Consider the following 14,057-nt stretch of genomic DNA (forward strand, 5'->3'; position numbering starts at 1 on the left):
AAAAAAATTAAAAAAAAGATGAATTTATAAGTTATTGAAGTAATTTCTTTCTAATTACCTTGAAGCAGATGAGCACCTTTTAAAGTTGCATGAACCATACTATATTCCCTCAAGTTTTCATTTCAAAATGTATCACAGTAAAGATGTATGTGAGTCTGTGATGTATGTGGGTCTGTTATTCCAATTAGTATTTCAAAAGTAAGATTGTAGTTTAAAAGTGCAAACTTGTGTGCTTATCTGTGCTAGCGTTAATGGGAAAATGGCATTTTTTTCCCATCTGAAAAGGAATGACACAGATTTACTATCCATAAAAAAATATCATGTAGTGAAACTAATTGCCTCAGTGAGAAATCTAAATGACTTTGTCGATTTAGAGAAGGATGTTAGCACTTTTTGGCAGCTGTAATTGTGATAACAGCCTAACTAAGAATGGTTAATATTGCTCTTTAATTGCCTAAAGTAACAATACATAGTCGAGTGATACGTCATCTCATTTATCATGCTCCATTGTGGTTTACTTGCCTCACAAAACTTTCAACTTGCTTTGAACACTTTTCTGTCGAGCTTCAGCTACTGGCTGATTGTTTTTCACCATGCTGTTCTGATTACCACTTTTTAAAGTCACTCCTCCTGCTGTTTCTTTTTCTTCACGCTGGTGCCTTAGCTGTCTGGAGGGCATTGCATTGAGCTGTTGACATACAGTAAATCAGTGACTCACAGCACTCAGCATTCTCCACCTTTACTTCAATTTTTCAAACTTTAGTATTTCTGTGATTTAACCCTTGGAATGGCTCTTGATTATACTAGATTTGAGTTTTTATTTCTATAAACAGTTTGGTGATTTGCTTGGGAAAAAAGTTCCTTTTCCGGAATTCCATTTTTAAAAATTCAACTTGGGAAAAAAGTCCTTTTCTGGAATTCCATTTTTAAAAATTCAACTATTTTGTGAGCCCTAGTCACAATTTACAACTATTCGTTGAGAGTGTATTTTAGAAAACCGAGTTGATTTCTAATAATGTTCACTACTCGTAAATTAGAATAGACTAGAAAAATCCCCGCAAATGAATGCAAATACTTGGATTTCTCAATGAACTACTCAAAAGCAACTTAAAGAAATTCTGAGATGTTTCTTTTGGCGATCTGTCTATAAAGTGTTCATGCCCAGTGTCCTCAATCACCAGGGAGTTTCTGAGATGCTCTTCACTTTTGAGCTCTTGTCCAATGTCTTTTTATGCTGTGCACTCCCATGGGGGAAGCTGGCAGCGCCATGCCTACTGAAACCTGCCCTCTGATCACTTTCCTCATTTATTCAGGTAGTTCTATCGTAATGACTACAAGACTCCAGCTACTGGACTGTCTCCTTACAGGTATTCTAGGTGTCTTCTCGGGAATATTTGTTACATCATACTGACTGAGAAGATTTGATGTAGGCAGCCCAGGAATCTTTTTTTTTTTAATTTAATTTTTTATTTTTTTTAATTTACATCCAAATTAGTTAGCATATAGTGCAACAATGATTTCAGGAGTAGATTCCTTAGTGCCCCTTACCCATTTACCCCGACCCCCCTTCCACAACCCCTCCAGTAACCCTCAGTTTGTTCTCCATATTTATGAGTCTCTTATGTTTTTGTCCCCTCCCTGTTTTTATATTATTTTGTTTTCCTTCCCTTATGTTAATCTGTTTTGTCTCTTAAAGTCCTCATATGAGTGAAGTCATATGATTTTTGTCTTTCTCTGACTAATTTCACTTAGTATAATACCCTCCAGTTCCAACTACGTAGTTGCCAATGTCAAGATTTCATTCTTTTTGACTGCCAAGTAATACTCCATTGTGTGTGTATGTGTGTGTGTGTGTGTGTGTGTGTGTGTGTGTACACAAACACATATACATGTATATGTATACGTGTATATATATATATATATATATATATATATATATATACACACACCACATCTTCTTTATCCATTCATCCATCGATGGACATTTTAGCTCTTTCCATACTTTGGCTGTTGTTGATAGTGCTGCTATAAACATGGGGGTGCCTGTGTCCCTTTGAAACAGCACACCTGCATCCCGTGGATAAATGCCTAGTAGTGCAATGCCGGGTCTTAGGGTAGTTCTATTTTTAGTTTTTTGAGGAACCTCCATACTGTTTTCCAGAGTGGCTGCTCCAGCTTGCATTCCCACCAACAATAAAAAAGAGATCCTCTTTCTCCGCATCCTCACCAACATTTGTTGTTGCCTGAGTTGTTAATGTTAGCCATTCTGACAGGTGTCAGGTGGTACTCATTGTGGTTTTGATTTGTATTTCTCTGATGATGAGTGATATTGAGCATTTTTTCATGTGTTGGCTGGCCATCTGCATGTCTTCCTTGGAGAAGTGTCTATTCATGTCTTTTGCCCATTTCTTCACTGGACTCTTTGTTTTTTGGGTGTTGAGTTTGATAAGTTCTTTATAGATTTTGGATACTAACCCTTTATCTGATATGTTTGCAGATATCTTCTCCCATTCTGTCAGTTGCCTTTTAGTTTTGCTGATTGCTTCCTTCACTGTGCAGAAGCTTTTTATCTTGATGAAGTCCCAGTAGTTCATTTTTGCTTTTGTTTCCCTTGCCTCCAGAGACGTGTTGAGTAAGAAGTTGCTGCAGGCAAGATCAAAGAGGTTTTTGCCTGCTTTCTCCTCGAAGATTTTGATGGCTTCCTGTCTTACATTGAGGTCTTTCATCCATTTTGAGTTTATTTTTGTGTATGGTGTAAGAAAGTGGTCCAGGTTCATTCTTCTGCGTGTCGCTGTCCAGTTTTCCCAGCACCACTTGCTGAAGAGACTGTCTTTATTCTGTTGGATATTCTTTCCTGCTTTGTCAAAGATTAGTTGGCCATATGTTTGTGGGTCCATTTCTGGGTTCTCTATTCTGTTCCATTGATCTGAGTGTCTGTTCTTGTGCCAGTACCATACTGTCTTGATGATTACAGCTTTGTAGTATAGCTTGAAGTCTGGGATTGTGATGCCTCCTGCTTTGGTTTTCTTTTTCAAGATTGTTTTGGCTATTCGGGGTCTTTTCTGGTTCCATACAAATTTTAGGGTTATTTGAAGTAGCTCTGTGAAGAATGTTGGTGTTACTTTGATAGGGATCATGTTGAATATGTAGATTGCTTTGGGTAGTATCAACATTTTAACAATGTTTGTTCTTCCTATCCAGGAGCATGGAATCTTTTTCCAGTTCTTTGTGTCTTCTTCAATTTCTTTCATCAGCTTTCTATAATTTTCAGTGTATAGATTTTTCACCTCTTTGGTTAGATTTATTCCTTGGTATTTTATGGTTTTTTGTGCAACTGTAAATGGGATTGATTCCTTGATTTCTCTTTCTGTTGCTTCATTCTTGGTGTATAGAAATGCAACCAATTTCTGTGCATTGATTTTATATCCTGCAACTTTGCTGAATTCATGAATCAATTCTAGCAGTTTTTTGGTGGAATCTTTAGGGTTTCCCATATAGAGTATCATGTCATCCGTGAAGAGTGAAAGTTTGACCTCCTCCTGGCTGATTTGGATGCCTTTTATTTCTTTGTGTTGTCTGATTGCCGAGGCTAAGACTTCCAATACTATGTTGAATAACAGTGACGAGAGTGGACATCCCTGTCTTGTTCCTGACCTTAGGGGGAAAGCTCTCAGGTTTTCCCCATTGAGGATGATATTAGCGTTGGGTCGTTCATATATGGCTTTTATGATCTTGAGGTATGCTCCTTCTATCACTACTTTCATGAGGGTTTTTATCAAGAAAGGATGCTGTATTTTGTCAAATGCTTTCTCTGCATCTATTGAGAGGATCATATGGTTCTTGTCCTTTCTTTTACTGATGTGAGGAATCATGTTAATTGTTTTGCGCATATTGAACCAGCCCTGCATCCCAGGTATAAATCCCACTTGGTCATGGTGAATAATTTTTTTAATGTGTTTTTGGAGCTGGTTGGCTAATATCTTGTTGAGGATGTTTGCATCCATGTTCATCAGGGAAATTGGTCTGTAGTTCTTCTTTTTAGTGGGGGTCTCTGTCTGGTTTTGGAATCAAGGTAATGCTGGCTTCATAGAAAGAGTCTGGAAGTTTTCCTTCCATTTCTATTTTTTTGGAACAGTTTCGAGAGAATAGGTGTTAACTCTTCCTTAAATGTTTGGTAGAATTCCCCCGGAAAACCATCTGGCCCTGGACTCTTGTTTTTTGGCAGATTTTTGATTACTAATTTGATTTCCTTACTGGTTATGGGTCTGTTCAAATTTTCTCTTTCTTCCTGTTTCAGTTTTGGTAGTGTCTATGTTTCTAGGAATTTGTCCGTTTCTTCCAGATTGCCCATTTTATTGGCATATAATTGCTCATTATATTCTCTTATTATTGTTTGTATTTCTGCTGTGTTGGTTGTGATCACTCCTCTTTCCTTCTTGATTTTATTTAGTTGGGTCTTTTCCTTTTTCTTTTTGATCAAACTGGCTAGTGGTTTATCAATTGTGTTAATTCTTTCATAGAATCAGCTTCTGGTTTCATTGATCTGTTCTACTTGTTTTTTGGTTTCAATAGCATTAATTTCTGCTCTAATCTTTATTATTTCCTGTCTTCTGCTGGTTTTGGGTTTTATTTCCTGTTCTTTTCCCAGCTTCTTAAGGCGTAAGGTTAGGTTGTGTATCTGAAATACAACCTTTCTTCCTTCTTTAGGAAGGCCTGGATTGCTATATACTTTCCTCTTATGACCGCCTTTGCTGCATCCCAGAGGTTTTGGGTTGTGGTGTTATCATTTTCATTGACTTCCATATACTTTTTAATTTCCTCTTTAACTTCTTGGTTAGCCCATTCATTCTTTAGTAGGATGTTCTTAAGTCTCTAAGTATTTGTTACCTTTCCAAATTTTTTCTTGTGGTGGATTTCAAGTTTCATAGCATTGTGGTCTGAAAATATGCACGGTATGATCTCAATCTTTTTGTACTTACATAGGGCTGATTTGTGTCCGAGTATGTGGTCTATTCTGGAGAACATTCCATGTGCACTGGAGAAGAATATATATTCTGCTGCTTTAGGATGAAATGTTCTGAATATGTCTGTTAAGTCCATCTGGTACAGTGCGTCATTTTAAGCCAAGTTTCCTTGTTGATTTTTTGATTAGATGATCTGTCCATTGTTGTGAGTGGGGTGTTGAAGTCTCCTACTCGATGAGACTCGATGAGTTTCTTTATGTTTGTGACTAATTGATTTATATATTTGGGTGCTTTCACATTTGACTCATAAATGTTTACAATTGTTAGGTCTTCTTGGTGGATAGACCCCTTGATTATGATATAATGCCCTTCTGGATCTATTGATACAGTCTTTATTTTAAAGTCTAGATTGATATAAGTATGGCTACTCCAGCTTTCTTTTGTTGACCATTAGCATGATAGATGGTTCTCCATCCCCTTATTTTCAGTCTGAAGGTCTTTAGGTCTAAAGTGGGTCTCTTGTAATCAGCATATAGATGGATCTTGTTTTCTTATCCATTCTGTTGCCCTATGTCTTTTGATTGGAGCATTGAGTCTATTGACATTTTGAGTGAGTACTGAAAGATATGACTTTATTGCCATTATGATGCTTGTAGAGTTGGAGTTTCTGGTGGTGGTCTCTCGTCCTTTCTAATCTTTGTTGCTTTTCATATTTATTTGTTTCTATATACATATATATTTTTTTCATCTTTTCTCCCCTCAGAGAGTCCCTCTTAAAATTTCTTGCAGGGCTGGTTTAGTGGTCACAAACTCCTTTAATTTTTGTTTGTCTGAGAAACTTTTTATCTCTCCTTCTATTTTGAATGACAGCCTTGCTGTATAAAGAATTCTTGGCTGAATATTTTTCTGATTCAGCACACTGAATATATCCTGCCACTCCTTTCTGGCCTGCCAAGTTTCTGTGGATAGGTCTGCTGCAAACCTGATCTGTCTTCCCTTGTAGTTTAGGGACTTTTTTTCCCTTGCTGCTTTCATGATTCTCTCCTTGCCTGAGTATTTTGTGAATTTGACTATGATATGCTTCGTTCATGGTTGGTTTTTGTTGAATCTAATGGGGGGTCCTCTGTGCTTCCTGGATTTTGATGTCTGTGTCTTTCCCTAGGTTAGGAAATTTTTCCGCTATGATTTGCTCACATAACCCTTCTACCCCTATATCTCTCTCTTCCTCTTCTGGGACCCCTATGATTCTGATGTTGTTCCTTTTAAATGAGTCACTGATTTCTCTAATTCTTAAATCGTGCTCTTTTGCCTTAATCTCCCTCTTTTTTTCTGCTTAGTAATTCTCTATGAGTTTGTCCTCTATATCACTGATTCTCTGTTCTGCCTTGTCCATCCTTGCCGCTGGTGCATCCATCTGTGATTGCAGCTCAGTTATAGCATTTTTAACTTCATTCTGGTTATTTTTCACTTCTTTTATCTCTGCAGAAAGGGATTCTAATCTATTTTTTACTCCAGCTAGTATTCTTATCATCGTGATTCTAAAATCTGGTTCAGACATATTGCTTGTATCTGTGTTGGTTAAATCTCTGGCTGTCGTTTCTTCATGCTCTTTCTTTTGGGGTGAATTCCCTCATTTTGTTATTTTGAAGGGAGAAAAGGAATTAATGAGGTAGAAAAATTGAAATTAAATATTAAAATTAAAAATTAAACACACACACACACACACACAAAAATCAAACAGATGATGCCAGATCCTCAGTGTGTTTTGGTCTGGGTGTTAAAAGTGGTTTGAAAGATTAGAGGGAAAAAAAGGTGGGGAGAAAAAAGAAGAAAAAAGAAATTGTTTGAGAATTTGAAAAAATGAATTCACTGAAGTAGACTAAAATGAGATGATTGGGGTAAAATAGAATTTGAAAAAATAGACACAAAAGTAAAGAATATAGTAGAAAAAAAGTAAAGAATATAGTAGAAAAAATTAAAGAAAGATATTTTTAATAAAAATTAAAAATAAAAGTGAATTTTTTCTTTGTATTCAAGAAAAACAAAAGAAACGAAAAAGAGAAAAAAAACAAGGAAAAAAGGAAATCGTTTGAAAATTTGAAAAAGTGAATACACTGTAGTAGACTAAAATAAAATGACAGAAGTAAAATAGAATTTGAAAAAAATTACATAAAAGCAAAAAATATAGTAAAAAAATTAAGGAAAAATATTTTTAATATAAATTGAAAGTAAAAGTGAAGTGTTTCTCTTTCTGCATTCAAGAAAAAGAAAACAAATGAAAAAGAGAGAAAAAGAAAAAGAAGAGGAAATCATTTGAAAATTTGAAAAGGTGAATATACTGAAGTAGACTAAAATAAAATGATGGAAGTAAAATAGAATTTGAAAAAATTTACACAAAAGTAAAAAATATAGTAATAAAAATTAAAGAAAAATATTTTTAATAAAAATCGAAAATAAAAATGAATGTTTTCTCTTTCTGTATTCAAGAAAAAGGAAAGAAGTGTAAAAGAGAAAAAAAAAGGAAAGAAAATTGAATAGATGGACCTGCTAACAGATTGAAGTACGACTGAAACTACTTCATTTTCCCCTAGAAGTCAGACTATGTAGCACTTTATAGTCCATAAACTAAGCAGGCGGTGAGATTTGTGTTCTTGAAGAGTGAAGTTGGCCCAGTTGGGCGGGGCTCGGCTCTCCACTAGATGGCGCTGCTAGCCTACTGGGGTGGAGTGTTGTGGTGCGTAGGTGCATATGCGCGTGCACGGGAGTGATGAAAATGGCGCCACCCAGCTACCCAGTGTGTTCTCCTGGATCAGCAGTCATGCACCCATCCTCTGTCTTCAGCTTTCGTCCACTCCCCGCCTTTTCACTCTCCGTGACCAGGCCCCAGGCAGTACCTCTCTACTGAGTTTTGTCTCAGATGCGGCTGTTTTCCCCAACCCCTTACTTTTGATGGACTGCGGTTTTGACCCGTTCCACCCCTCTGTGGGAGGGTCTCACAGAGCTATGGCCAAATGAGCAACGGCCGAATGTGGGCTGTACCCAGGAACGCTTGCTGGACCCTGCTGCTGCCAGTGCCCTGAAACTGCGGCCAGGTACCAGCCTGCCCCAGAAAAAGTTCGTGAGATAGTGTAGCAGCAGCTTTTCAGGGATTGTGGAAAATTACAACACACATCTGGCACCAGGCTTCACCCTTAATGACCTTGTGCCAGTACCAACGAATGTGGCTGCTTTCTGGGGTCTGCTGGGACCAGGTGGCTTCAACAGTCTCTACCAAATGTCCTCCCAGCTGTGGAACCTCTTTTCCCTGTGTGGCCCGAGAACCTCCCGGACCCCACTCCGCTCCTAGGGATTTGCCCTTCCCACCAGAGCAATGCCAGGTATCAAGCTGTGGAGCTGCAGACTTTGTGCGCCCCTTGTTTACAGTCTTAATGGAATTTAAACCCTCTCCTTTCTCCTTTCTCTCTTTTTAGTTTAGTCCCTGCGGTTGTTTCCAATATTCCACTTTCTCTCCAACTGCTTTTGGGGAGGGGTGCTTTTCCCATATTCTCCACCCCCCCAGTCTCCATCCTCTCTCTGCTCCCAAAAATACCTCCCTTCCTGCTCCTTCTCGCTCCCCAAGTTCACCTCTCCATGCCGCGTACCTGCTGAATTCTGTGGTTCAGGTTGTGCAGATTGTTGTTTTAATCCTCTAATCAATTTTCTAGGTGTGCAAGATGGTTAGTGTTGGTCTGGCTGTATTTCACAGACGCGAGACACACAAAAGACTTCCATGCTGTTCCGCCATCTTGGCTCCTCCTGGAATCTTGTGTAACATTTGTAAGGTTTGCACTTTGTAATCCATGTCTTAGGGAGAGTTATCAAACTTGCCATTTTATATGCATCATTTTCGGGGAAGCCTGTCTACCAACCCACTTCCATCCCTCTTTTTCACACACACATACGCGTATGCACACATGCACGCCATAGGCATTTGAAATTTATTATCATACATTAGAGTCGTCTGAGTTTCCTGGTACTATATAATTTTCAATGCTTTTGTAAAAGTCAACTTTTAAAAAAATGTTTACTTATTTATTTTTTGAGAGAGAGAGTGCACGAGCAAGTGTGAGTGGTGAGGAGGGACAGAAAGAGAGGAGAGAGAGAATCCCAAGCAAGCTCCATGCTGACAGTGCAGAGCCCAATGTGGGGTTTCATCCCACAAACAGTGAGATCATGACCTGAGCTGAAATCAAGTTAGACGCTTAACTGACTGAACCACCCAGCTGCCCCAAAGTCCACTGTTAAATTTTACTGTCATTTATTTTTTTTCACTACCACTAACATAAAATCCAGAACACAATGAATATTTGTATATAGTAACATATAAATGTATGCATACATTGCATTAAAATCATTTGTTCTGTGTAATGGCAGAAATGCCACATTTTAAAAATAGACAGGAAAAGTCTGTCATCTGTAGAACAATCATAGGAAACAATCTTAGCAATGATGCTAAACGTTACTCTTTTGAAAAAATCGTTTCTGATTTTAGACAATCTTACCTTTTAGTTTTCAGGAAAAAAATGTAGAAGATGTAATGTATTCTGAAGTTCTTTAAAGGATGCATGTTCACATTTCTGAGTTTGTATTAGTTGAAAACTTCAGAAAGGTCAGAAGCTTAAAGCATCCAGAGAGGCAGAGTGCAGGTGAGAGTCAGCACATATTGTAATTTCATCCATTACATGAATCTGGGAAGATCTACATGTAGGTGGAGAGCCCTGCCTTTGTAGGTTCCCCATGTGTAGATCTGATTTTAGGGTTGCCTACTACCCTCACAAACCGTGGTTGACTTGGTTTATGTACAAGTATTAGTTAACAGGCTGGGTTCCTGCTGGTCCTAGGTCTGTATCTAGAAGCAGAGATTCACACAGTGCCTTGTAGTGCAGGAGTTGTTGAGAGGTTTAGAGCATCCACTCACTTGAAGAATGTTCTGATACCACTGTTGATCTGAGCAAGTTTGTATACAAATGAGAGTTTAAACTTTGCTGGAAGGCAGAATGACCTGGTGGAAAATGCATGGACATTGGAATCAGCTTTGGGTTTAAATTCTGGCTTTTCCATCTATAGCCTGTGCGACTGTTAGCTTATTTCTATGAGCCTCAGTGTCTTCATTTGTAAAATGCAGCGCAGTTATAAGGAATAAATGGAATAGCATATCCAAAAGTGCCTGGTACTCAGAAAGGAATAAATGAATGTTATTCTTTTTTCCCCTCTCCACCACTAGGGTACAGGAGTGGGTGAGTAGCATCCACTGTAACTGGTTTAGTTCTCTTCCCTGGTTTGATTAGATAAAACCTGGCTAACCCCGTTTTCAGACAAAGATCTTCAAAGTCATCTGTTATATCTCCAGTTAGCAAACAAGTGCCTAGAGAAATTCCAAGCCTGGAGAGGGGATGAGAGAGAAAGAGGGTAAGAGAGAAAGAAGGAGAGAAAGGGAGAGTGTTCTCTGAAATTTGTTATTAGTTCCATGCTTTTCTGTATTGATACCCAGTGACATACAGCTGGCACAATGAGATTGTACCTTATTAATTTATTTTTAAAGATTCCCTAACTCTATGTGTACTTTTTCTTTCATCCCATCTTACATGAAACCCAATTAGAGATTTTAAGAAGGTGAGGTATAATCAATACTTTTATTCACAGGTGATTTTTCTTGAGAAGGATTTACAGTCATGCTGCTTTGAAATTTTTTTCAGCTTAAACAACAAGAAAGTGACATTCAAACTGAATTAGATTGTCCCGTGGTTACATGATCTATTGACTGAGTGAGGAGTTATGACGCACTTTAATTGAGCCTAAGACCTCTCATATTCTTTTATAATGCCCTTAGGTTGGATTATACAGAGTAAAAGATAGGTGTTTATTTTTAAAATTGACTTAAAGTATTATTGAAACAATGAGAAATCCAAAGACTCAGGGAATTCTAAAAATATCTGCCTCTTTTTTTCTTGTCACTGTGCTCTTTGAACCTGTAGCTCATAGTAATAGTCTGGGCTAGAAGCCCTCCCCTCAAGTACCACATTCATTATGATAATGTAGTTCATCTTTTGCCTTCTTTTTCTCCAATTTTCTAGAGCATACTAAAACTCTTAAGTAATTTTTCAATTAACATAGACCATAATAGCAAGATTTTAGATAGATAGCATACAATAAAAATATTAAGATATAGTATGATTTTTTAAAACCACAAAGTAAAATTCGTCAGCAGTTAGGTATTAAAATATTCGGAAAAGATTTTCGGAACTAGTTTAAGTTTTGGTTGTGAAGTTATTCTCTTTAAAAACAATTTTGTAATTGTCTTCCTTTTTTCTTTTTTTTCTTTTCAATTTCAGGGCCAACCTGGTCCTCAGGTAAGTGAATTCTTTCCTAATAAATTAATTTCAATTTAGGATTTCCTCAGTGTGGAGATTTTTTTGCAATTCGTTTCAAAGGCTATTAAAAAAAGCTATGAACCAGTAATCATGACACCACGCAGTAGACCAAATATTTCCCAGGAGTAAAGCTCTGGGGCCTCTCCAGGGTTGTGTGAGCCACATCAGCTGTTGGACCAGATGGCAAGTTTAACAATGTACTATCATACAAAGCAAAACTCTTAACTGATCTGAAACAGTGCCACAGGACTTTAATGTAAGATACAATGACTTAGTAAATGTCGGGTATGAACTGGTTTGCGTTAGGTACTGATTAATCATGTACTAATAATGTTGCTGTAAATCCACACAGACTCTGATTATTTAGACTGTGATCATAGCAGCTACTTTTGATTCATTACACACAGATATTGAATTCGATCTACATTTTCAATATAAACCAATGGCTGAGGACATGATTTATATTTAAATGTGCATGCAGTCAACAGAAAATCTTTTGAGCTATAAATCATATTGGAGAAAATGAGGAAATTTTAGGAAGGGGAGGAATGTGTAGGGAGATAAAAGTACAAAAGACGGGAATTGTCAGAAATGAAGAATCAGTAAAAAAAACAATAAACTTGATATTAATACTGATTGTGGTGTGCAGGAAGCTATCGAGAAGGGAATGCCATTATTAATGTTTTACCTTTAACACCATAATACCCATACATAACATAGCTATTTATTGAGTTCCTCTTACGACTCTTTCCCTTTGATATACCAAATGCTATTTCTGCCTTAGATTGTTTTGTACACAAACAATTTTCCTGACAGCTCTGTTATTCAATATCCAAATTGTGTATTGTGGGCTAGTTGTCATAATAGACCATGAGAATATTATTTATAGTCTTTATGAGCTCCGTGTATAAGGAATGTCTAACAAAGCAAAGAAAAAACCCCACGTACTTTAGTAGAGCAGTCCATTCTGTAATATCTTCATGAGAAAAACTTTGCCATGTAGTTAATTTATGTTCCTATCAGAGAATACTCTCATTATTTGTGATTTTCACTCTTATTTCCTAAGTTAGCTCAATTATTGGAGGGAAAAAAAAACCCATGAAAGAAAGTTGTAGCTTATGTCCTAAATTTGAAACTACTACATTATAATGGGATGAAGACAAGTAAAAGGTACTTTGCATGCTTTATTTTATTTAATGCTACAACATCCCTGGAAAGTACTATTTTACTTGTGTGTGTGTGTGTGTGTGTGTGTGTGTGTGTGTTATATGCACACACATACGTGCATACATATATATGTATATATACACATATATACACACACACTCACACAGAATCAGAAGAGATACATGACTCACCTGGAGTGACACCATAAAACTGGGGGCAGAAGTCAAGTGTGTCTGTAAAAACCTTATACTCCTATAGCACTCAGCTCTGAAGAGAAGACTAAAAGGCAAGCTAACAGAATAAAATAAGTTGGAGTGCTGGTTATTATAATCTTTAACACATTTTAAGTATTAACAGGACCTCTTTCTTAGCCAGGATCACTTCTACCTAACCTAAAGCTGTCTTTTAGATAAGGATTTGGGTATAAGTAATTTATGTAGGAGACAATCCCAGGAAGCATTGTGAATGAGTGGGGGAAATGACACAGGAGTGGCAAGACGACCAGAAAACAGATGTATTGCTGAGGATGCTGTGGGAGACTGTAGAGCTTGCCTCAGAATTGCCCACTGAAAGGTCAGGAAATTGATGGATTTATCCACTAATTTCCCTTCCTTCACTGTTGAGAATCATGGCTGAGTGTTAACTCCGTGGCTCTTCTGGCCTGTCTCAGAAGGTCCAGCACACTCCAGCTGCTAGAGGAATGCAGGAAGCCGTAGGGACATGTGAGTCCTGTATCCTTACACTGCCTTTGAGAAAGGCAGTGGTGAAGGTTGGCACCGACATCTGCTACAACAGAGTTGCTACAAGTGAAGGAGTCCTATAGACAAAACAAAAAGGGGAAAATTCAGACACAGGTGTGAGGATTTGGATAATTGGACAAAAAGACAGCATTGAAAGCATATTAGTTCATGTTAAAGAAAATGGCTATCAGAAGAAGAACATGAGCATAATAAATCTTGAGTGTGCAGCCACAGTTAATGAACAGAAGAAAGATGGTAAACCAGCGCAGGAAGCCAAGAATGGGGAGAACATCATGTATCACTGTAACCAAGATTTTTTGAGAGAGAGAAAGAGAGAGAGAGTGTGTGAGTGGGGGAGAGGGGCAGAGGGAGAGAGAGAGAATCTTAAGCAGACTCTAAGCTGAGCCTGGAGCCTGACATGGGTGGGGCTTGAGATTGTTACTTGCTTGCGATTGTTACTTGCTTGAAATTGAGATTGTTACTTGCTTGAGATTGTTACTTGCTTGAAATCAAGTTGGATGCTTAACTGACTGAGCCACTCAGGTACCCTCAAGATTTGAAAATATATCACAGCACTTAAAAAAGTAAGGTCTATCTAACTGCCTGTACTTGAAAATTCTGGAAACTTTCAAGGAAGATAGAATTGGCATTTTTTTAATGTTTTTTTTTTTTTTTTTTTTTAAAGAGAGAGAGAGAGAGAGAGAGAGAGAGAGAGCGAGTGGGGAAGGGGCAGAGAGAGAGGGAGACACAGAATCTGAAGCAGGCTCCAGACTCTG

The 14,057-nt window shown here is 37.7% G+C and overlaps 1 protein-coding gene across 18 annotated transcripts in view; it reads left to right on the forward strand.

Moving 5' to 3' along the window:
- The window catches only part of COL25A1 (collagen type XXV alpha 1 chain), a 467,566-nt gene that overhangs the window by 275,390 nt on the left and 178,119 nt on the right, over window positions 1-14,057 (forward strand). For 16 of the 18 annotated variants that reach the window (XM_019829115.3, XM_019829105.3, XM_019829103.3 and 13 more), the window contains exon 5: window positions 11,336-11,353. The exons of the other annotated variants lie outside the window; for them this stretch is intronic. In XM_019829115.3, the coding sequence (XP_019684674.2) occupies window positions 11,336-11,353 (18 nt within the window). The remainder of the gene's footprint in view (window positions 1-11,335; window positions 11,354-14,057) is intronic. 18 annotated transcript variants of the gene reach the window in all.

The sequence above is a fragment of the Felis catus genome, chromosome B1, assembly GCF_018350175.1.
Source record: "Felis catus isolate Fca126 chromosome B1, F.catus_Fca126_mat1.0, whole genome shotgun sequence".
NCBI classification, from domain to species: domain Eukaryota; kingdom Metazoa; phylum Chordata; class Mammalia; order Carnivora; family Felidae; genus Felis; species Felis catus.